Genomic DNA, 24387 nt, shown 5'->3' with positions numbered 1-24387 from the left:
TTTTATGATCATGAGTCAGGGTACCTGTACTTTCCTTGATGGTTGGAATAGTTTGAGGGGCTTTCTTTTTCTTTGCAAGAAATGCTAAGTATCTACCCGGTTTGTCGCCATATTCATATAATCTTTGTTTCGCAAATAATATTTCCCTTTTAGCCATTTGAGTAAGCACGGTGTTTAAAGTTGTCCTAAGAGCTGTAATCCTCTGCAATTTTGTGATAGAAGGTCTATCAGCGTATGCTGTTTCGGCTGCTTTTAGGCGAGCTTCGAGCAGACGCTGTTGCTCTCCCTTCATTTTCCTCTGGGTCGCTGAATAGGAGATGATCAAACCTCGTGCATAAGCTTTGATGGTCTCCCACATCATTGACGGATTGCTAGCCGTACCAGTATTAATTTCTAAAAAAGTTTTAAGTTCTTGGGAGAAGTACTTTAAAAATTTGCTATCTTTTATCAGGAAGGGGTCCATATGCCAATGCCGAGCAGATGTCCCATTGTTCTTTACCTTAGTTTCCATGTATACAGCGGCATGGTCAGAGATTGCTATAGTACCTATTTTACAGGTTGCTATAGAGTTTAGAAAAATCGATGGGGCAAAAAACATATCAATTCTTGTGTGACATTTATGTGGATTAGAGTAGAAAGAAAAATCTCTACCCTGTGGATGGAGACATCTCCATACATCTACCAATCCTAATTCTTTATTCAGGTCCGCCAGTTGTCTAGATCTGGGAGATACTCCAGCGGCACTCTTGGGAATCCTGTCTATTTCCGGATCCATAATACAATTAAAGTCTCCCCCTATAATTGTATGACGGGCACCAAAGGCCATCAGTTTTGAAAAAGCTTCCGTTATGAATTTAAAGGGGTGTGCCGGGGGGCAGTATACATTTAAGATCCCATATTCCTCTCCATTTATGAGAGCTTTAATCAAAATATATCGTCCAGATTCGTCTTTTATCTGATTTAGAATTTTCAAAGGGAAGTTCTTCCGGACAAGGATAACGACTCCCCTGCTTTTTGAATTAAAAGAGGAAAAAAAGGCCTGATCAAATCCGCCCTGTCGTAATTTTAAGTGTTCTTTATCCGACAGGTGTGTCTCCTGTAGGAGAGCTATATCAACTCTCTCCTTCTTAAGATTTGATAATATTTTCTTCCTTTTAACTGGCGAATTACTCCCCCTGACATTCCAGGTGCACCACTTAACCGACTGTTCAGCCATAATCATCTGGACAGATCCGAGACCCCTCGGGAGGGGAAACCCTATCTAGAACATCCCGAGCATGGAGCATACAAGATTTACAAAAGTAAAGACTCTCTGATACACTCAAAACAATATAACAAAAAACTCTTTCTAAGTATAAAAAATATAAAACATTCCGAATTGGAGATTTTCTCCCTTGTTCCCAGGGAGCGTCACTTCCTCTCCCACAGTCCATCTTACCCTCTTCCAACCAGTGCCCCACCCTTGACCCAGGTGTTCCTCAATAAAATGAGGGTGGCACAGTGGTTAGCACTGCTGCCTCACAGCGCCTGTAGACCTGGGTTCAATTCCCGACTCAGGCGACTGACTGTGTGGAGTTTGCACGTTCTCCCCGTGTCTGCGTGGGTTTCCTCCGGGTGCTCCGGTTTCCTCCCACAGTCCAAAGATGTGCGGGTCAGGTGAATTGGCCAAGCTAAATTGCCCGTAGTGTTAGGTAAGGGGTAAATGTAGGGGTATGGGTGGGTTGCGCTTCGGCGGGTCGGTGTGGACTTGTTGGGCCGAAGGGCCTGTTTCCACACTGTAAGTCTAATCTACCCAAAAAAAAATAATAATATAAAGCTAGAGTTAACAGTGAACACCCCACCCCCACCCACACCTAAATATATTTGGGAATATGAATACCATATATAACTATAAGATTACAATCTCAACATGTAATACTTAAATATAATACCACAAAATAACAGGGGAAAGAAAAACAACCCCGCTCCTAAAAACAGAAGTAAAATAGAATAAGGTAACCACCTCTCCCCATCAACATTAACCAAACGCCCCAACATATATATATATATATATACACACATACACACATGGGGGGAAAGATAAGAAAAGATGAAGGGATGTAAACCAAAATAATGGGAAAGGCAGACCAGCGTCCACAATCTCTTACAGTTTATTTAAGAGAGTCCAAGAATTCCTTAGCCTTCTCCGGTGATCCGAAGTTATATATGGATCCTTCGTGGCTAAGGCGTAGCGTCGCTGGATATCGTAAGGAGTACTGGATATTTAAGTCCCTTAAACGCTTCTTCGCCTCATCGAATGCCTTCCTCTTTCGGACCAAAGCTGGGGAGAAGTCCTGGAACAGCATGATCCTGGATCCTTTGTGGGTCATAGCTTGGGGATCTTTTCCCAGATTTCTTGAGGCTTCCAGGAGCATCTGCCTCTCCCTATAGCTCTGCAGCTGGAACAGGACCGGGCGTGGGCGCTGGGTTGAGCCGGGCCCACGTACTGTGACCCGGTAGGCCCATTCTACCCTTACCTGGCCTGATCCATTATGCAGATTTAAAAGTTGTGGCAGCCAATGCTCTAAGAATGCTGTCAGCTGGCCTCCCTCTTCCTGCTCGGGCAGGCCCAACAACCGAATATTTTTTCTACGACATCGATTTTCGAGGTCATCAATGTGGTTTTCTAGGTTCTGGACTCGATTCTCGAGAAAACGGATGTGGTCGGCTGTTGATTTTATCCCAGTGTCTGAGGCTGCGGCCTTCGACTCCACCTCTCTGACTCGGCACTCCAATTCCTGAATGTCTCTGCCCTGCTTCTGCAGCTCGGCTGATAGTGCTTCTCTGCTCTGCCGAGACTCATCGATAAAAGCATCAATCTTCGCCTCCCACCTGGCAAACATCTCCTCAAAGCTCATCTTCATTGGTAAATCTCCTGAAGTAGCTGAAGACACCTTTGTTGCAGCTGAAGAGGGAGAGGGTGGGGGAGGGGTCCCTGCTTTCTTAGAGCCGCCTGTTCCTTCCCTTTACTCATTTTCCAGCTAGTATTAGACTATTTAAATGTACTAATAGGTAACTATTTAAGGTTAACAACTATTATAAATGGTTTAGTGAATGTGGTGGGGGTGGATAGCCCACTTTTCCCAAGTTTTGGGTAGAGCACTGTGGACTCAGTCTTGCTGGGTCGCCGCCATCTTGGATCCCCCCGCAACACTTTTTAAAGTTAAAAATCACACAACTCTAGGTTATAGGAGAAAGTGAGATCTGCAGATGCTGGAGATCAGAGCTGGAAATGTGTTGCTGGAAAAGTGCAGCAGGTCAGGCAGCATCCAAGGAACAGGAGATTCGACGTTTCAGGCATGAGCCCGTCTTCAGGAATGAGGAAAGTGTCCTCATTCTTTCCTCATTCCTGATGTAGGGCTTTTGCCCGCAACATTGATTTTTCCTGCTCCTCAGATGCTGCCTGACCTGCTGTGCTTTTCCAGCATCTGCTGTCTTTTTCGCCTGGAGGTTTTACTAGCTACCTGATGAAGGTGCAGAGCGCTGAAAGCTCAAACTGCTAAACAAATCTAATGGGCTACAACCTGGTGATGTGTGATTTTTTTTACCTTTGTACACCCCAGCCCAACACTGGCATCTGCATATTGTAACTTGGTTGTTTTAGGGAAGTTCCAAGAAACTAGAATGATCTGTTCTGAATTCCTATCGTGTGCAGGCAGCAATAACTTTTGTAATCCCCTTTTCACAGGATATGAGAAGTGCAGCTTTGCAGGTAGAGCTCCCCAACGGAGTACCATGTGAAGGTCTGACAGAGCCCCTTGATTCGTGGGACAGGAGAGACGTCCCTCTTTCAGTCCAGAAGGGGAAAATTCTTTGAACGTTTTTGTCTGCTTCAGTAGGCCCTTAAAGTATCGTCTCTTCCTGAAGCACAAGGGTACGTGCCTGAGCCAGTTTGCCCACTGTGGGGAAAGGAAGTCTCAGGAGGCATTCCGCGCGCCATGGAGAAACCGTGGAAGTGTGGGGATTGCGGGAAAGGATTCCGCTACCCGTCCATGCTGGAGATCCACCGCCGTGTCCACACCGGGGAGAGGCCGTTCAGCTGCTCTCAGTGCGGGAAGGGCTTCACCCGGCTGTCCATCCTGCTGACCCACCAGCGTTTCCACACCGGGGAGAGGCCGTTCGCCTGCTCCGAGTGCGGGAAGGACTTCAGCGACTCCTCCAGCCTGCTCAAGCACCGGCGGGTCCACACCAGGGAGCGGCCCTTCACCTGCTCCGTCTGCGGCAAGGGCTTCACCCAGTCGTCCAACCTATTCTCGCACCAGCGGGTCCACACCGGCGAGCGGCCGTTCAGCTGCTCGGTCTGCGGCAAGAGCTTCACCCAGTCATCCAACCTGCTGACCCACCAGCAGGTCCACACCGGGGAGCGGCCCTTCACCTGCTCGGTGTGCGGCAAGGGCTTCACCCACTTGTCCACCCTGCTGCGGCACCAGCAGGTCCACACCGGGGAGGGGGCCTTCACCTGCCTGGTCTGCGGCAAGGGCTTCCCCCACTCGTCCGGCCTCCAGATCCACCAGCGGGTCCACACCGGGGAGAGGCCGTTTACCTTTCCCGAGTGCGGCAAGGGCTTCAGCGACTCCTCCAACCTGCTGTCGCACCGGCGGCTTCACAGTGGTGAGCGCTCTTTCATCTGCTCCGTCTGCGGCAAGGGCTTCACCCGGCTGACCAACCTGCGGACGCACCACCGGGTCCACACCGGGGAGAGGCCATTCACCTGCCCCGTCTGCGGGAGGGGCTTCACTCAGTCCCAGCACCTGCTGCGGCACCAGCGGGGGCACAAGTGACGGGGCCAGCCGCTGTGAGTCACCGCCCAGGGCTGAACCCTGGGTGGGAGGGGGGAGGGTCACTGCAGTTGCTGTGCTCTCATCCCCTTGGCATCCAGTGGCTCTGCGAGCCTGCGACTGCACATTTCCTCCTGAAGTAGAGATGTACAACACAGAAACAGACCCTTTGCCCCAACCCTCCATATCCTCAACTAATCTAGCAAATGGCCCTATCCCTCCAAACCTCTCCTTACACAGATACCCAAGTGGATGCCTTTTAAATGTTGCAATTGTACCAGCCTCCACCACTTCCTCTGGCAGCTCATTCCACACGCACACACACCACCCTCTGTGTGAAAAATGTTGCCCCTTAGGACCCTTTTTAAATCTTTCCCCTCTCACCCTAAACCTATGCCCTCTAATTCTGGGAAAAGACTTTGTCTATCCCTATCCATGCCCCTCATGATTTTATAAACCTCTCTAAAGTCACCCCTCAGCCTCCGATGCTCCAGGGAAAACAGCCCCAGCCTGTTCAGCCTCTCCCTGTAGCTCAAACCCTCCAACCCTGGCAACATCCTTGCAAATCTTTTCTGAACCCTTTCAAGTTTTGCAACATTTTTCCGATAGACCAGAAGTGCACATAATACAGAGGAACTTCAATTATCCGGAATTAGATGAACCAGCACGGTGGCTCAGTGGTTAGCGCTGCTGCCTCACAGTACCAGGGACCCGGGTTTCAGTCCAGCCTCAGGTGACTGTCTGTGTGGGATTTGCACATTCTCCCTGTGTCTGCGTGGGTTTCCTCCGACAGTCCAAAGATGTACAGGTCAGGGTGAATTGGCCATGCTAAATTGCCCGTAGTGTTAGGTACATTAGTCAGAGGGAAATGGGACTGGGTGGGTTACTCTTCGGAGGGTCAGTGTGGACTGGTTGGGCCTGTTTCCACACTGTGAGGGATCTAATCGTCAAGCAACTGAAATACACCCTGCATGTGTCCTTTGGATAATCGAGGTTCCTGTGTATTCCAAAAGTGGCCTAACCAACATCCTGTCCAGACCCCAAACCCTATACTCAGTGCTCTAGCCAATAAAGTGATCTGCAGAATCTGCGGGACTTGCTTAATCCTGGGTGGTAAATCTCGTGTTTCTCCTTCTCTTGCAGGTGGATCCAAGATTTCACTCTCTGTCCCATTGAGTCTCCAGTGAGGTCCTTCAGCTCAACTGGTCTCTCTCAGTATTTCTGACCCATGTGAGCCTCTACGCACCTCCCCTTCACTTGCTCACACTTGATTTCCCTTACAGCAGCATTCCCTTCAGTTCCTTTCTCCCTGACGTCTGTATCCAGCTTCTCCTTAAATGCCGTCCACCTCGACCTGCTACTGTGGGGGTCATTCCCGCTGCAGACAGAGGTCTCTCCTTTGTAACCTCTTCAAAAGATTTACCGCTGACTTCCCCCTTCAGTCTTTTCCATTTCTGGGTCTCCCCGCTGTTGTGAAACTTTGAAAAGGTTCAGAAAAGATTTACAAGGATGTTGCCAGGGTTGGAGGGTCTGAGCTAAAGTCTGAACAGGCTGGGGCTGTTTTCCCTGGAGGCTGAGGGGTGATCTTATAGAGGTTATAAAATTATGACCGGCATGGATAGGATAAATAGGCAAAGTCTTTTCCCTTGGGTCGGGGAGTCCAGAACGAGAGGGCATAGGTTTAGGGTGAGAGGGGAAAGATATAAAAGAGACCTAAGGGGCAACCTTTTCACGCAGAGGGTGGTACGTGTATGGAATGAGCTGCCAGAGGATGTGGTGGAGGCTGGTACAATTGCAACATTTAAGAGGCATCCACTTGGGTATCTGTGTAAGGAGGGGTTTGGAGGGATAGGGCCATTTGCTAGATTAGTTGAGGATATGGAGGGTTGGGGCAAAGGGTCTGTTTCTGTGTTGTACATCTCTACTTCAGGAGGAACTGTGTTGTATTAGATGTCGGAATATCTGTTTAAATGGAGCCGTGAGCTTTCCCAATGTAGACAGGGCTCCTCGAAACGTGGCAGTGTCCCCCCTGCAGCTGCAGAGCGAGACAGGAGAGTTTGTTTTTGTGAATGAGCAGTTGTAGCGCGAGGTGGCTGTTGCTTGGTGACGGTGAGGCTCCCCCGGCCCCGCCCATCCCCCCCGTGCAGACGTCACGCGGGGGCGAAGGCGGTTGGGAGGAGAAGTCGCTCGAGCGGGGAAGCGGCGGCCGTTAGGAAAATGGCGCCGTGCGGCCCCGGGGCAGACCCCCGTCACTCACCTTGTGCTTGTGCTTTTTACCGTCACTGATTTTTTAAAATCCTTGTATTTTTCACGCTTGCGGACTAAGCTAATTGATAGACTAAGGTGTAGGTTATGGTGGATTGGCCGTACTAAATTACCCATAGTGCCCAGGGATGGGCAGGTTATGTGGGTTGACTGTCCTAAATTACCCATAGTGCCCCGGGGTGGGCAGGTTGTAGTGGATTGGCCGTGCTAAATTACCCATAGTGCCCCGGGATGGGCAGGTTATGTGGGTTGACTGTCCTAAATTACCCATAGTGCCCCGGGATGGGCAGGTTGTGGTGGATTGGCCGTGCTAAATTACCCATAGTGCTCCAGGATGGGTAGATTTCAAGTTGATGAGCCATGGGAAATACTGGGTAAAATCAAGGACTGCAGATGCTAGAAACCAGATTCTTGATTAGAGTGGTACTGGAAAAGCACAACAGTGCAGGAAGCATCCGAGGAGCTGGAAAATGGACGTTTCAGGCAAAAGCCCTTCATCACAAATACAGGTAAAGTGCCTGCAGGGTGGAGAGACAAATGAGAGAAGAGAGGATGTGGGGTGGGGGTGTGGACAAAGGAGCATAGAGTACAATGGGTGAATAGGGATGGGAATGGAGGGGATAGGTCAGCGAGGAGGGTGGGGGGAAGGTAGCAAAGAATACAATGGGTGAATGGGGATGGAGATGAAGGTGATAAGTCAGAGGGGGGTGGAGTGGATAGGTGGAAAGGAAGATAGGCTGGTAGGACAAGTCATGGGGACAGTGCTGAGCTCGACGTTTGGAGCTGGGGTGAGGTGGGGGATAGGGAAATAGAGTGAGGGGATGGATATGGGTGGGACACTCTTCAGAGGGCCAGTGTGCAATAGATAGGCCGAATGGCCTGCCTCCACATTGTCTGGATTCTATTGACTCCCCCCAAAAAAGAGCATTTTATCGGCATCTATCTTATCAAGCCCTTTTCAGAATTCTACTGGTTTCAATAAGATCACCTCCAGTTCGTGGAGGTATACAGCACAGAAATAGACCCTTCGGTCCAACTCGTCCATGCTGACCAGGATTCCCAAACTAAACTAGTCCCACTTACCTGCATTTGGCCCATATCCCTCTAAACTTTTCTATTCATGTACCCATCCGAATGTCATTTAAATGTTGTAACTGTACCTGCATCTACCACTTCCTCAGAAAGTTCATTCCACACACAAACCACCCTCCGTCAAAACAGTGCCTCAGGTTCCATTTAAATCTCTCTCCTCTCACCTTGAAAGAATATGCCCTCCTAGTTTTGAGCTCCCCTACACGAAGGAAGAGCCCTTTGCTATTCACCGAACCTCCACTCCTCATGATTTTATAAATCTCGATGAGGTCACCCCTCAACCTCCTTGTGCTCAGTGAAAGGTGTCCTGGCCTCTCCTGATAACTCAAACCTTCCAGTCCTGGCAATGTCCTAGTGATTCTTTACCGAATCACCTCTAATAGTCTTCTTCGTATTACAGGGCCACCAGAACTGTATCCAGTACTCTAAATCACCCTGTCTACCAGTGATACAACTTTCAAAGAACTACGTACCTAAACCCCACCTCTCCATGTCTCGGGTTTGGAGAGATATGGGCTGGGTGCTGGCAGGTGGGACTAGATTGTGTTGGGATATCTGGTCGGCGTGGATAGGTTGGACTGAAGGGTCTGTTTCCATGCTGTACATCTCTATGACTCTATGTCTCTCTCTTTTACAACATGACCCAGGGTCTTACAATTAACTGTACACATCCTGCTCTTCCTTATTTTAGTAAAATGTAAACCCTTGCATTCATACCTGTCTCATACACACATACATCAACACTCTCACAGACTTATACTCCACCACACTTTCACTTTACCAAACATACACACACTCTAACACGCACAAACTCACATGCACACAATCACACACTCCCCTGCATGCACACACGCACAACCATGGGGTGAATTTGTATTGGCAGAACTATATTTGCAGACATATTCAATTTTGCTCAAAAAGCACACAGTCTGCAGGCAGTCAATCCATGTAATATTTTATAAATTTCTACTTGGGAAATAGTATCCCAACCTTGAATCAGACTGGTTCTGACAGACTCGAACCTCACACCTTTAAAGGCATTGTCTGAGCTGAGATGTGACTTTTTAAAAAAATAAAACCTTAAAATCATCTCAAGAACATGACTTGAAAGATGTTCTTATGATTTACATACTAACGAACTGAAACCTGCAATCAGTTCAAAAAGATGAAAGAGGTAACAGCAATCTAGGTTTGTTCAATATATCCTATCAGTTGCATGACACGGTGATCTTTTACATTTTATAGCAATGTCTTTGATCCTGCTTCACAGCTACCCAATGAAGGAGCAGTACTCCAAAAGCTGGTGCTTTCAAATAAACTTGGTGTTGTGAGAGTTTTTATATTTTATCCACCCCAGTCCAAAACCGGCACCTCCACATCTAGTGAACACAGCCCAAACGTCCCAGTGCTGCCAGGAAACTTTACAATGCTGATGAAATGATACAGCACCTGCACTCACGAAAAATTTACAATTTCTAATGATACTAGCTACTCATTCACTGCTCCATCTGATACACAACATTGGAACTTAGTGCAGGAGGCTGAAAGAAATGAGCAGCTTTAATACTAAAAACTCTTGGAGCTCAAAACTTTCAATGAGAATATAAGCCCGGTGGTAAGTTCAGGTAATCTTTATTGTGACCCAACTTTGTTACAGCTTCAGATCTCCCCCAGCAAAAAGGTAGAGAAAAAGTAGCTACTTTTCAAACAGCTCAAGACCAAAGTGCACACACATCCCCCCACACCCACACTTTCCTTAGTATTGGTCAATACCGAGTTGTCCCTTTGTGATTGGATCCTTGGTACAGCCTTAACCTGTGGGAAGTATTGCCTCACTCAGTAATTTCAACCTGTATCCAAGTAAGTTGGATGGGCAGTGTCGAGTCAACCAGACTGCTGTGGGTCTGGAGTCACGTGTAGGCCAGACCGGGTAAAGGATGCAGCTGGAACGACTGAGTGAATCCTTTCCCACAAAGGCAGTTTCCTCCCCTAAAAAGGATGTGAGTGAATCAGATGAGGGTTTTCTCCAACCACCGCCCCGCCCCCACAAATAATGGTTTCACCGTTAGATTCTGAACTCCAGTTTCTGACCAAATTCCAATTCCACCATCTGCCGCGGCTGGATTCGAACCCAGCAGCCCCAAAACTGGGTTGATAGTCCAGTCGATAATGGCACTCGGCCGTCGCCCCTTCAGTGCGTCCACAGTTAGGAGGAGCAGGTGAAGCCCTTCTCGCACTGAGAGCGGGCGAACGGCCTCTCCCCGGTGTGGAGCCACTGATGGGTCAGCAGCTTAATCGAGCAGGTGAACCCCGTCCTGCACTTGGGACCCCTGAAGGGGCTCTCCCCCTAGTGGAGCCGTTCGTACCTCCGCAGGTGGCTCAGCTGACTGAACCTCTCCCCACATTCTGAGCAGCTGAAAGGCCTCTCCCCCGTGTGGATCCGCTGGTGGGTCAGCAGGGTGGAGGCCTGGGTAAAGGCCTTTCCGCACTTGGGGCAGCTGAATGGCCTCTCCCCCGTGTGGATCCTCCGGTGCCTCAGCAGGGCAGAGGCCTGGGTAAAGGCTTTTCCACACGTGGGGCAGCTGAATGGCCTCTCCCCCGTGTGGACCCGCCGGTGCATTAGTAGGTTGGAGGAATTGCTAAAGGCCTTCCCGCACTCTGTGCAGGGGAATGGCCTCTCCCCCAAGTGAATCTGCTGGTGTCTCAGCACGTTGGAGGCCTGGGTAAAGGCCTTCCCGCTGAACGGCCTCTCCCCCATGTGAACCCACCAGTGGGTCAGTAGGTTGGAGGAATTGCTGAAGGCCTTCCCACACTCGGGGCATCTGAACGGCCTCTCCCCCATGTGAACCCACCAGTGGGTCAGTAGGTTGGAGGAATTGCTGAAGGCCTTCCCACACTCGGGGCAGCTGAAGGGCCTCTCCCCTGTTTGGATCCGCCGGTGGGTCAGCAGGGTGGAGGAATTGCTGAAGGCCTTCCCGCACTCGGGGCAGCTGAAGGGCCTCTCCCCTGTGTGGATCCGCCGGTGGGTCAGCAGGGCGGAGGAATCACGAAAAGCCTTCCCGCACTCAGGGTAGCTGAAGGCCCTCTCCCTCATGTGAATCCGCTGGTGGGTCACCAGGTTGGTGGAATCGCTGAAGCCCTTCCCGCAATCGGGGCAGCTGAAGGGCCTCTCCCTTGTGTGAATCCGCTGGTGCCTCAGCAGGGTGGAAGAATTGCTGAAGCCCTTCCTGCAGACAGAGCAGAAGAACGGCTTCTCCCCAGTGTGGCTGCGCCGATGAGTCTCCAGGACAGACGGGACATGGAAACGTTTCCCGCAGTCGCCACACTTCCACAGTTTCTCTACGGGGCAGGATTCCTCGGGTTTCTCCATGGCCAACGCTTCAGCCACGCACAAACATGTGTGGAGCCCCTCCCCACTGTGAATTTCTTTTTCCAGGTCGTATAAATGCTTCAGGCTCCACACAGTGCGCTGCAACAGTATGGTCTCTCATCCAGTCCCACTGATGCTGAAAACGTACTCAAACTGGAACCAAAAAGCTTTGTTCTTTCTCACAGAATCATAGTTGGAAAATTATTGTCGTTCCGATGGAATGAGTGACTGTCAGACATTGATGTCAAAGCGAGGACTGCAAACAATGGAGAGTCCTTCATCTGTTGATTTTGAAACTTCTGTCTTCTGATTGTCCAATACTCTGTTAAAAAGAGATTACAAAAGTAATCATTGTCAGTGCGGTGTAGAAATTCAGAACAAGGAATTCTACTTTCTGCGGAATATTTTTTCTTTCGTTATTCCACCATCCCACACTCTCTCTCCACCTCTGTTCTCACTCTGCTCTAACTAATTCTCCTGAAGATGCTGATTCAGGATCTTACAGGGGCATTAAAGCAAAAACGTCAAGACTAATATCAAGATAAATCCACCTGAAAGTTAATACCTTTCACAACACTGGGATACTGCTGAGAGCGAGCAGGTCTGCCCCTCAGGTCCCTATTAAATCATTCCCCTCTCAGCTCAAACGTATGTCCTCTAGTTCTGACTCCCATACCCAGGGGAACAGACCTTGGATATTCACCCAATCCATGCCCCTTATGAAAATCCATCAGACAATAGACAATAGGTGCAGGAGTAGGCCATTCTGCCCTTCGAGTCAGCATCATCATGGCTGATCATCCACAATCAGTACCCTATTCCTGCCTTATCCCCATAACCTTGGATTCCACTATCCTTAAGAGCTCTATCCAACTCTTTCTTCAAAGTATCCAGAGACTTGGCCTCCACAGCCTTCTGGGACAGAGCATTCCATACACCCACCACACTCTGGGTGAAGAAGTTTCTCCTCAACTCTGTTGTAAGTGGCCTACCCCTTGTTTTTAAACTGTGTCCTCTGGTTCAGCACTCGCCCATCAGCGGAAACATGCTTCCTGCCTCCAGAGTGTCCAATCCTTTAATAATCTTATAGATCTCAATCAGGTCCCCTCTCAGCCTTCTAAACTCAAGTGTATACAAGGCCAGTCGCTCCAATCTTTCGCGTAAGATAGTCCCGCCATTCTGGGAATTGATCTTGTGAACCTATGCTGCATTCCCTCAATAGCCAGAATGTCTTCCCTCAAATTTGGAGACCAAAACTGTGCACAATATTCTGGTGAGGTCTCACCAGGGCCCTGTACTGCTGCAGAAGGACCTCTTTGTTTCTATACTCAATTCCTCTTGTTATGAAGGCCAGCATGCTATTAGCTTTCTTCACCGCCTGCTGTACCTGCATGCTTGCTTTCATTGACTGATGTACAAGAACACCTAGATCTCCTTTACCTAACTTGACTCCATTGAGGTAATAATCTGCCTTCCTGTTCTTGCCACCAAAGTGGATAACCACACATTTATCCACATTATACAGCATCTGCCATGCATCCGTCCACCCACCTAGTCTATCCAGGTCACCCTGTATTCTCCTAACACCCTCTTCACATTTCACCCTGCCACCCAGCTTTGTGTCATCAGCAAATTTGCTAATATTACTTTTAATACCTTCATCTATATCATTAATGTACATTGTAAAAAGCTGCAGTCCCAGCACTGATCCCTGCAGCACACCACTGGTCACCACCTGCCATTCTGAAAGGGAGCCGTTTCTCACTATTCTTTGTTTCATGTCAGCCAACCAATTTTCAGTCCATGTCAGCATTTTGCCCTCAATACCAAGTGCCCTAATTTTGCTCACTAACCTCCTATGTGGGACTTTATCAAAGACTTCCTGAAAGTTCAGGTATACTACATCCACTGGATCTCCCTTGTCCATCTTCAGAGTTACATCCTCAGAAAATTCCAGAAGATTAGTCAAGCATGATTTCCCCTTCATAAATCCATGCTGACTCTGACCTATCCTGTTACTGCTATCCAGATGTCGTAATTTTGTCCTTTATAATTGACTCCAGCATTTTTCCCACCACTGAGGTCAGCCTAACTGGTCTATAATTCTCTGTTTTTCTCTCTCCCTCCTTTCTTAAAAAGTGGGACAACATTAGCCACCCTCCAATCTGCAGGAACTGATCCTGAATTTATAGAACATTGGAAAATGATCACTAATGCATCCACGATTTCTAGAGCCACCTCCTTCAGTACCCTGGGATGCAGACCATCAGGTCCCGGGGACATATCGGCCTTCAGATCTAACAGTCTCTCCAACACCATTTCCTGCCTAATACAAATTCCCTTCAGTTCAGGCCCTTCAGCCACTATTACATCTGGGAGATTGCTCGTGTCTTCCCCAGTGAAGACAGATCTAAAGTACCAATTCAACTCTTCTGCCATTTCTTTGTTCCTCGTAATAAATTTACCCGTTTCTGTCTTCAAGGGCCCAATTTTAGTCTTAACTATTTTTTTCTTTTCGCATACCTAAAAAAGCCTTTACTATCCTCCTTTACATTTTTGGCCAGTTTACCTTCGTACCTTATTTTTTCTTTGCATATTTCCTTTTTAGTTATCCTCTGTTGTTCTTTAAAAGCTTCCCAGTCCTCCAATTTCCCACTCATCTTTGTTATACTTTTTCCCTTTTGTCTTTACATGGTCCTTAACTTCCCTCGTTAGCCACGGCCACCCCTGCCTCACCTTTCTTCCTTTCTGGAATGAACTGATCCTGCATCTTCTGCATTATACCCAGAAATACCTGCCATTGTTCCTCCACTGCCATCCCTGCTAGGGGATTGCACCATTGAACTTTGGAGGTATGAGGGAGGAGCTGGCCAGTTTCCCTTATTCAACTGAAATATTCTCACTTCTGATTCTACCCTCTCCCTTTTCTAACTGCAGATTAAAGTTTATTGTATTGTGGTCACTACCTCCTAATGGCTCCTTTACTTCGGGATCCCTGATCAAATCCGGTTTGTTGCACAACACCTGGTAGGCTATAGCACAAGCTATTCTAAGAATCCATCTCGGAGGCACTCCACAAACTCCCTTTCTTGGGGCCCAGTACCATTCTGATTCTCCAAGTCTACCTGCATGTTGAAATCCCCCATAACAACTGTACTAATATCTTTGCTACAGGCCAATTTCAACTCCTTATTCAACTTATATACTACATCCAGGCTACTGTTTGGAGGCCTGTAGATAACTCCCATTAGGGTCTTTCTACCCTTAGAATTTCTCAGTTCTAGCCATACTGACTCTACATCCCCTGATTCTAGGTCCTCCCCGTGCAAGGGACTGAATATCATTCCTTACCAACAGGGTTACCCCACCCTCTCTGCCAGTTAGTCTGTCCTTATGATAGCACGTATACCTTGAATATTCATTTCCCAGGCTCTGTCCACTTGAAGCCACATCTCAGTTATCACCGTATCATTGTAACTGCCAATTTCCAAATGAGTCTCAAGCTCATCCACCTTATTTCTAATGCTTTGTGCATTCATATTTAATATTTTTAATTTGTTACTCCCCTCACCCTTCCTATCAATCCCTATTTCCATGACCTTACGGCATGATCCTTTTGAGTTTTCTGCTCCATTGATTCCATTGTCTTTCTTGACTTCTCTTGTTCTAACTTTCTTCTTAAACTTCCAGTTTGTCCCCTCCCTCCCGCTATTTAGTTTAAACACAGCTGTGTTGCAGTGGCAAACCTACCTGCCAGAATGCTGGTCCCCCACCTATTAAGGCGCAACCCATCCCTCTTGTATAATTTATCCTTACTGCTAAACATCAGCCTCTCATGCTCCAGGGAAAATATCCCTGGCCTATCCACCCTCCCCTGTAACTCAAACCCTCCAACCCTGGCAACAGCCTTGTAAACCTTTTCCAACTCCTTTCAAAGCTTTACAACATCTTGCCTCTAGCAGAGAGACCAGAACTGAATGCAGTATTCCAAAGGTGGTCTCACCAATGTCCTGTACAGCTCCCAATCCCTGTACTCAATTGTCTGACCAATAAAGGAAAGCATCCCAAACGCTTTCTTCACTATCTTCCTGAGACTCCACTCTCAAGGAACTATGAAACTGCACATTTGGATAAGTACATGAATAGGAAAGGTTCGGAAGGATATGGCCCAATCTAAGTGGGACTAGCTTAGTTTCTGAATATAGTCAGCATGGATTAGTTGGACTGAAGGGTCTGTTTCTGTGCTGTCTGACTAACTGTTCTGTACTGGTCTTGAAATCATTTTCTTGCCTTCCCCCACAAACATCCACTTCTTTGTTGTTCCAAAATCAGATGAACTCAGCCTTGAATATATTCAATGACCCCCTAACTGCAGGAAGACATCCCCACGTCTGAACGCAATTCCTCTTGCTAATATACCACTTGCCTTGCTGATTGCTTGCTGCACCTTAGATTAGATTAGATTACTTACAGTGTGGAAACAGGCCCTTCGGCCCAACAAGTCCACACCGACCCGCCGAAGCGCAACCCACCCATACCCCTACATATACCCCTTACCTAACACTACGGGCAATTTAGCATGGCCAATTCACCTGACCCGCACATCTTTGGACTGTGGGAGGAAACCGGAGCACCCGGAGGAAACCCACGCAGACACGGGGAGAACGTGCAAACTCCACACAGTTAGTCGCCTGAGTCGGGAATTGAACCCGGGTCTCCAGGCGCTGTGAGGCAGCAGTGCTAACCACTGTGCCACCGTGCCGCCCACCTATCTGACAACTGGCAGTGATTGGTGTAGGAGGACGCTGAGGCCCCTTTGCACATCCACACATCATTCCTGGTGAAGGGCTGGTGCCTGAAACATCAACTCTCCTGCTCCTCAGATGCTGTCTGACCTGCTGTGCTTTTCCAGCACCACACTTTTCGACTCTGATCTCCAGCATCAGAAATTCACCTCCTTTCTGCTTTTTTTTTCCACAGCAAAGGCTGTAACTTGACATTGTGGCACTCCATTTGCCATGTGTTTGCCAACTGTGGTCTTCTCTACATTGTGGAGACTTAGCATAAACTTGGGAAACTGTTCGCCGAGCATCGCAGCTGGGTCCACAGAAGCCGACTGGATCTCCCAGTTACCACCCAATTTAATTCCCCTTCCAAATATGACCATCTTTGGCCTCTTCCATTGCCATAACAAAGCAAACTGCAAATTGGAGGAACAACACCTCATCTTGTGCCTGGGCAGTCTGCAGCCCTGAGGATCAACATTGAGTTCTCCAATTTCAAATCACCTCCCTTCACCACTCTGGAAAAAGGTGGTGAGAAAAAAAAGAGTACCATGCTCAGAGATGTTGGACAGGGGAGGGGCTTTGCAGTCTGGGGTGAAGCTCAATCTTCATTCAGAGAGAGAGAGAGGGGAGCAATGGCAGCTTTAGAAGCTCATGGTCCAACTTTTGTATTTAGACAATAGAAGGGGGGGTCTGATAGGCAGGAAGACAATTCCAACTCTGGACTCCTCCCGTCAGTTAAACTTGTATGTCTGATGATTTCGCTGTATGGGATACTGACTGTGTACATTATGCAATTCACAGTGGCGCCCGTTTGGTCGCCGACTTTCACCTGACGGCTTGGTGACATCCTCGCCTCCAACAACGAGCTCAAAGGGTTAGCCGCCGGTGTCTTATTTGTCAGGAACATAACCCCAGAAAAGGCTTGCCTTGCACTCCGGGTAGAACTCCCTTGCAGGAGGGTCCCTTTGAGACAATTCAACTGGACTTCATTGAGTTTCAGAAATGTCAGTGCTATAAATATGTTTAGCTTCTTGTTGATGACTTTTCTAAGTGAATTGAAGCCTACCCTTCCCCTAACACTGCTGCTGAGACTGTGGTGAAGATTTTGCTTAAGGAAATTATTCCCTGCTTCGGTATACCTGCGTGCATTAGCTTGGACAATGGACCGCACTTTGTTGGTAATAGTAATGAAGAACTCTTGATAAAGTACAGATTTGAGACAGCCCAAGGAATTCCTTATGAACTCAACTTGCAAGCCTCTCTTGGTTCATCCTGGAGATCATACCTTTGGTAGTCTGGAATTTAAAAAAACTCTTGCAGACAGTTTTAGTTTAATTTCAATCATCCCCTTCATTTACCAACAGCATCACTGTTACAACACAACATTGATACCTATAAGCCAGGCGAACTGGATTCTAATAACCCAGGAGAGTAGGACATTGTTCTTCCTTCAAGAGCCCTGGCAGGCTACTCTGTTGTACTATCACAACCAGACTACCTTTATACACAAGTTTACATAGGCTGTACTGTCACAAACACAAAAAGTTAACAAAAGCACTGCATGTTCTGAACTAGACAGATAATAGTGAAGGACAATAATTCAAGGGAGAAGTCAATTGATAGGGAGTTCCATTTTGAGGTCAGAATCAAACATTGTTATTAATTTCACAAAGGAACAGCCGTGTATGTTATCACTCGGTGTCCTGTTTGTACAGATTCACTGATGTTCAGGCAAACATTCTTAATTGTCTTACTCTTCCTGCCTATTTTCTATTGTGCAGCAAATGTGTTGTATAATTCAAAATTAAACATTTTAGTCAAAATGTTAAAGGATAACTTTTGCAATACTGTATGAGCCCTCCTGCCACCTGTTTGCTGATGTCTTTTAACCCTACTGCAGGGTCGTATGAGAATTGCTTTAATGGAACCAGCTATGGGTGTACATGTTCCACATAACATCTCCTGCCTATTTGAGACTTGTCTCACCCACTCCTGTAAGACAAAGGGGCCATATACCTCCTGCCCGTATAGACAAACAGCTTGCGTTCCACTGGCTGGGATACAGCAGGTCTTATGCGGCATAAGTAACTCTACCCATCTCCATGTACGGACTCGGAACGGAATCCTTCCCTTGCGCATTTATGCTTCATTTTTCTTTTCAGAGCTCATAACGTCACCAAGATCACTTGCAATAGAGCTAAGGGAGACTCTAATGGGAACAGAATTCTGAGGACCATTGTCTACCAGATGTACAGCACAGAAACAGGCCCAACTCATCCATGCCGATCAGATATCCTAAATCAATCTGGTCCCATTTACCAGGACTTGGCCCATATCCCTGTAAACCCTTCCTGTTTGTGAAGGGCACTGCTCGTCACTGGCCACTCGGGTGTTTCCTTTCTTCCTGGTGTTGGAAATTGAATAAAGATTCGTACACCTTGTGTCTCACACCTGCACACACACAACATGGGTGCTGGGGAAAAAATAAGCACTACTGCAATTAGGCGGTAGCGTGGGGATTAAAAGGAAAAAAAAATTAAAAATAAACAGGAGTGACAGACATCCTGTTCACTCAGAGCTGCCAATTAATAAAAAATAATAAACCCTTCCTGTTCATTTACACATCCAGATGCTTTTTAAATCTGGTTGTGATCATACCAGCCTCCACCACTTACTCTGGCAGCTCATTCCTTACATGCATTGCCCTCAACATAGGCGTTGCCCCAAAGGTCTCTTTTAAATCTTCTCCACACCCTCACCCTAAACCTAAACCTATTACCCTGTAGTTCTGGACTTCCTCCATCCCAGGGAAAACACCTTGTCTATTTATCCTATCCATGCCCCTCATGATTTTATAGAAATCAGTAGAGTCACCCTTCAGCCTCTGGCCCTCGAAGGAAAACAGCCCAACCCTGTTCAACTCAAACCCTGACAACATCCTTGTCAATCTTTTCTGAATCCTTTCTGGTTTCACAACATCATTCCTCTAGCAGAAAGGCCAGAACTGCACACAACATTCCAAAAGTGGCCTAACTTGGTGCAGCTACAACATAACTTCCCAACTCATCTACTCAATTAAAGGATTGAGAAAGTTTTCAAAACCTACAAGACACTGGAGACAGAATGGAGGAACTTTTACGGGTCAGCTTGGACGTCAGGCGGGGGGATGGGAATGAGGAAAGGAAGCTGAATGTGCTGGAGCCAAGGTGGAGGAAGAACAGAGGATGCAAAACCGGCTTGAAGCTGCAATGAGGAATATTGCATGTGCTGTACTTGTACCTGTTGCAGTTAATGGTGGGAATCGGGTGCATTTTAAACATCAAAACAGAAAAGATATCCAGCCCTCTCCCTTCCCAACCTCTATCCTTCCGTCCCTCTTCACTGGGGTAATTAAGAAACCGACCTGAGTTTGCAGAGGCTGCTCCCTCCCTGAATTCACTCCAGTTGCAACACTTCCCCTCCTGCCGTTTCTCCGGCCCTCCCAGGATGAGGAGTTGCCCAGAGGGAGGGGGTGTCACTCAAACTGACAGGGCCACTTCCGCCTCGTGACGTCACTAAAGGGGCGGGAAAGTGGCGGGGCGAGGTTGCCAGCGGGCCCCCTCACTGCACCTGCGCGGCCCTGCAGCAGAAGGGGAGGAGAATCCCTTCCCTTCAGGGAATCCCCACTTTTTTTATTTCAAAGGTATACTTTATTCATAAAATAATTTGATGGTCTGTACAATTGGTCATGCCATACATATGTAAACATTTACATACAGAGATCAGAATTTATCATTTTATACAGGTCTGTACATTTTTCAATCATATGCCCATACAATTAGCTGAGGCGTCAGCAGAGCCCAAATGACTGTGTGGGCCCCCTGTTCTTCGTTAGGCAGGCATATGTTACACGGTGGTCTTTCCCCACCGTCCCTTGGCGGCAGCTGCCCCAAGCTTCAGTGCGTCCCTCAACACGTCGTCCTGGACCTTGGAATGTGCCAGTCTGCAACACTCATTCGGGGTCAGCCCCTTCAGCTGGAAGATCAACAGGTTTCGGACCGCCCAGAGAGCGTCCCTTCAGGGAATCCGCACAGTGTAGAAGCAGGCTATTCTGTCCCACGAGTCCACACTGACCCTCCCAAGGGTGACCCTCCCAAGGGTGACCCTCCCAAGGGTGACCCTCCCACACCTATTCCCCCACCCCCATTGCTCTACATTTAACCCTGCGTAATACACCTAACCTGCACATCCCTGGATATTATGCGGAATTTGGCATAGCCAATCTACCCAAACCTGCACATCCCTGGGCACTATGGGTAATTTAGCATGACCAATCCACCCTTTACTGCACATCCCTGGGCACTATGGGTGATTTAGCATGACCAATCTACCCAAACCTACACATCCCTGGGCACTATGGGTAATTTAGCATGACGAATCCACCCTTTACTGCACATCCCTGGGCACTATGGGTAATTTAGCATGACCAATCTACCCAAACCTACACATCCCTGGGCACTATGGGTAATTTAGCATGACCAATCCACCCTTTACTGCACATCCCTGGGCACTATGGGTGATTTAGCATGACCAATCTACCCAAACCTACACATCCCTGGGCACTATGGGTAATTTAGCATGACCAATCCACCCTAACCTACACATCCCTGGGCACTATGGGTAATTTAGCAGGGTCAACCCACCCTAATCTGGACAAAGTTAAAAACCACACAACACCAGGTTTTGTCCAACAGGCTTCTTTGGAACCAGCAGCTTTCAGAGTGCTGCTCCTCCATCAGGTGGTTATGGAGAATAATATCACAAGACACAGAATTTATAGCAAAACATTCTAGTATCCTGCCACTGAAATGATATATGGAACAAACCTGGATTGCTAAATTTTTCATCTTTTCAAATAGGTTGAGGTATCATTACTGTGTAAATCCCACATTTTCTGTCTGTCACCTTCTCAAGGTAACTCAAGGTTTTACAGCAAAATGTGACATCTCAACTCAGACAATGCATTAAAGGTGTGAGGTCAGAGTCTTCTCTGTCCCGGTCTTGAGTCAGACTGATTCTATTTCCAAAGCAAAATTCACAAAATATTGCATGTATTGACTGCTTACAGATTGTGCATTTTTTGAGCAAAATAGAATGTATCGCAGATACACATTCACTGCTTTGGACTTCTATGTGTGCATATGCGCATGAGAGAGAGAGAGAGAGAGAGAGAGAGAGAGAGAGAGAGAGAGAGAGAGAGAGAGAGAGAGAGAGAGAGATAACCACCTCCTTGCCTGGTCAGCCTTTTTCCATGTCTACAACCTGCTTTTATAGAATCACCTCACGTACATTGTTATGAATATTGTCTAATAAGAGTAGATGTATTTCGTAGATGAATCAAAACCATCCCAATGGCTGAAACAGCTGACACTCTAGTGTTGGACAAGTGGGAAATATTTGCATCAGTTAACCAAAACTCTTCAGAGTTTACATTCACGGGTCCGCCAAGACTCAGCATTAGGACTGGGGCATATTGGAGCTGAGATGGAACGGCCCATTCCTAGTCCTACTGGTTACTCGTTCAGCAGTCAAGGTCATGGGTGGCATGGTGGCACAGTGGTTAGCACTATTGCCTCACAGCGCCAGAGACCTGGGTTCAATTCCCACCTCAGGCAACAGACTGTGTGGAGTGTGCACATTCTCCCTGTGTCTGTGTGGGTTTCCTCTGGTTGCTCCGGTTTCCTCCCACAGTCCAAAAATGTGCAGGTTAGGTGAATTGACCATGCTAACTTGTCTGCAGTGTTAGGTGTAGGGGAATGGATCTGGGTGGGTTGCGCTTCGGTGGGTTGGTGTGGACTCGTTGGTCCGAACGGCCTGTTTCCACACTGAGTAATCTAATCTAGTCATGGGGAGGCCGCATGGACACACACAACACAATGCAAATGAGCACTGCCTCCTGGAGGAACACCAGGGCCACGTTTTTAGCCTTCATCCATGAATGGCTTAGCCTGATTATTCTGCCTTTTACTGCACTCATTCTTATCTTTCTTTCACTAACTATGTTTGATTGGGCCTGATAACCTCTAGTAAACAGAAATTACAGTTTAATACTTTTCTTTATGCACAGAGGTCAACCACTCCAGCTGCTGGCTATGTGCCTATATCCCCATCCATCCTGAACTCGGACCAAGCGAGCCCTTATGCAATTTGAGTGACTTGAAGCTTTCTTTCCCCCTGCCTTTGGAACTGCTCAATTGGAAATCAAAGTCACCCCGCAGACAATCCCGTGCTCAGCTCAGTTCACTGTTGTGGCCCTCCTCTCCAGCGAACTCCCAGTTGCCGAGATTTCCCCTTCCTGATGGAACCCCTGATGATGATTTCCAATCCCAGGAGCCTTATGCCCCTGTCCTTACTGAACCAGAGGACTAACAGTCCGATCTCCAAACACCACCTCCTGACAATCCCCCTTGCTCTGGGTATAATCCCCCTTTTGCTGACATCCACAATCTCCTATTTTTAATAAAAAAGGAGGGATTGTGGGAGAATTTGATCAAAATTGACACAAAACTGCATGGAAGCCATTTTATCACAAAGCAATGTTTAGAGGAAAATGTAGCCTGTTAACATAATGCTGTCTGAGCCCTGGCTAAGGAATTCTGTTTTGATAGCCTAACCTTGTAGCTGCAGTCTGTCTCTCCTCCTCAGGCCATTAGACTGTGCTGCTTCATAGAATGATGGATTGGTTCTCTCTGTCCCTTATTAGTAATTCGAGCCTAGCTGAACCTGCAGTATAAGAAAACATTCAGTTTTGCAGACATTAGAAAGTAAACATCTGGACAATGTATGTGAACCTTACAACTGCCCCTCAGTTGCATGATTAATGGAGAGTGGGGCTTGTGCTTTAGCATAAAACTTGTAACATTCAGTTTTTTATTAGAATAAGTCAGACATTGTTTTGAACAAAGAGGTATTCCCCATGGCAACGAATAAAGCTAGTTAATTACTCAAGGTCTCCTCTCCTGACTACTTTGCTTTAAACGATTTGACACACGAGTTACTTTGTCCCAACAATACTAATTGTTACATCGAAGGGAGAGAGAATTCCTCAAGTAGGGCACTCTCAGAATCCTGGGAGACCCCTATTTCTGGTTTACTTCCTAATGAACAAACGTTAAGCATTTATTTATTTCTGATTTTGTTTCATTTTTCTTGCTTGATTCCCTGCTGTGACTACACTCTGTGCCTGGATGGGTGACAAGCTGAGAGATTGTGGGTTGGCTCTCGATTGACTGAATGTTTTCTTGTTCTGGAAGTTGTAAAAGAGGCGTGAAAGCTTCAGCAGCAGTCCAGCAAAGCTGAGGACAGACCGACATCTTACTCTGTGGGAACAGGGAGATCAGAGGACAGAGAAATCAGGCCCTGAAACCCCAGCTGACACCAGACTACCATGTGCTCAGCGCTTTGATTAGTAATGCCAACCCTCTGCCTTTACCTCGCTTCCCATCTGACTACATTTCAATATCCACGATCCAATCCTTGCCATCCTGAAGCCATGTCTCTGTAAGGAGTCTCAGATCATAATTATTCACTTCAATGTGTGCAGTCAATTCATTCACTTTTGTTACAATGCAGCACATATTCAGACTCACCATGTATTATTTCAATTTTTGTGATATTAGTATTCAGTTTCAATTGCTGATACATTTACTCTCCTTGTCCTTTTCTGTTGTTCTCTGATGTTCATTTTCCACGTCACTACATTGCTCACCAGCCATGATTTGGATTGGCCATGCTAAATTGGCCACAGTGTCCAGGGATGTGGCAGGTTAGGTGGGTTAGCCATGGGAAGTTGTCAGGAAGAAGATTGCAGGTTAGGAAGGCTTCACCGCCTTCCTAACCTGCAATCTTCTTCCTGACCTCTCCGCCCCCACCCCACTCCAGCCTATCACCCTCACCTTGACCTCCTTCCACCTATCACATCTCCATCACCCCTCCACCAAGTCCCTCCTCCCTACCTTTTATCTTAGCCTGCTGGACACACTTTCCTCATTCCTGAAGGGCTGATGCCCGAAACGTC

General features: G+C 47.4%; 1 protein-coding gene across 1 annotated transcript in view; it reads left to right on the top strand.

Moving 5' to 3' along the window:
- Nucleotides 1–3970: 3970 nt before the first annotated feature.
- Nucleotides 3971–24387, top strand: part of LOC132808381 (zinc finger protein 229-like) — a 45791-nt gene continuing 25374 nt past the window's right edge. Inside the window, exon 1 of the mRNA XM_060822124.1 lies at nt 3971–4505. Within this exon, the coding sequence (XP_060678107.1) occupies nt 3978–4505 (528 nt within the window). The 5' untranslated portion in view covers nt 3971–3977. The remainder of the gene's footprint in view (nt 4506–24387) is intronic.

Source organism: Hemiscyllium ocellatum (genome assembly GCF_020745735.1).
Source record: "Hemiscyllium ocellatum isolate sHemOce1 chromosome 27 unlocalized genomic scaffold, sHemOce1.pat.X.cur. SUPER_27_unloc_5, whole genome shotgun sequence".
NCBI classification, from domain to species: Eukaryota; Metazoa; Chordata; class Chondrichthyes; order Orectolobiformes; family Hemiscylliidae; genus Hemiscyllium; species Hemiscyllium ocellatum.
The sequence above is the reverse complement of the archived record's forward strand: the minus strand, read 5'-3'. Positions and strand labels throughout refer to the sequence as shown.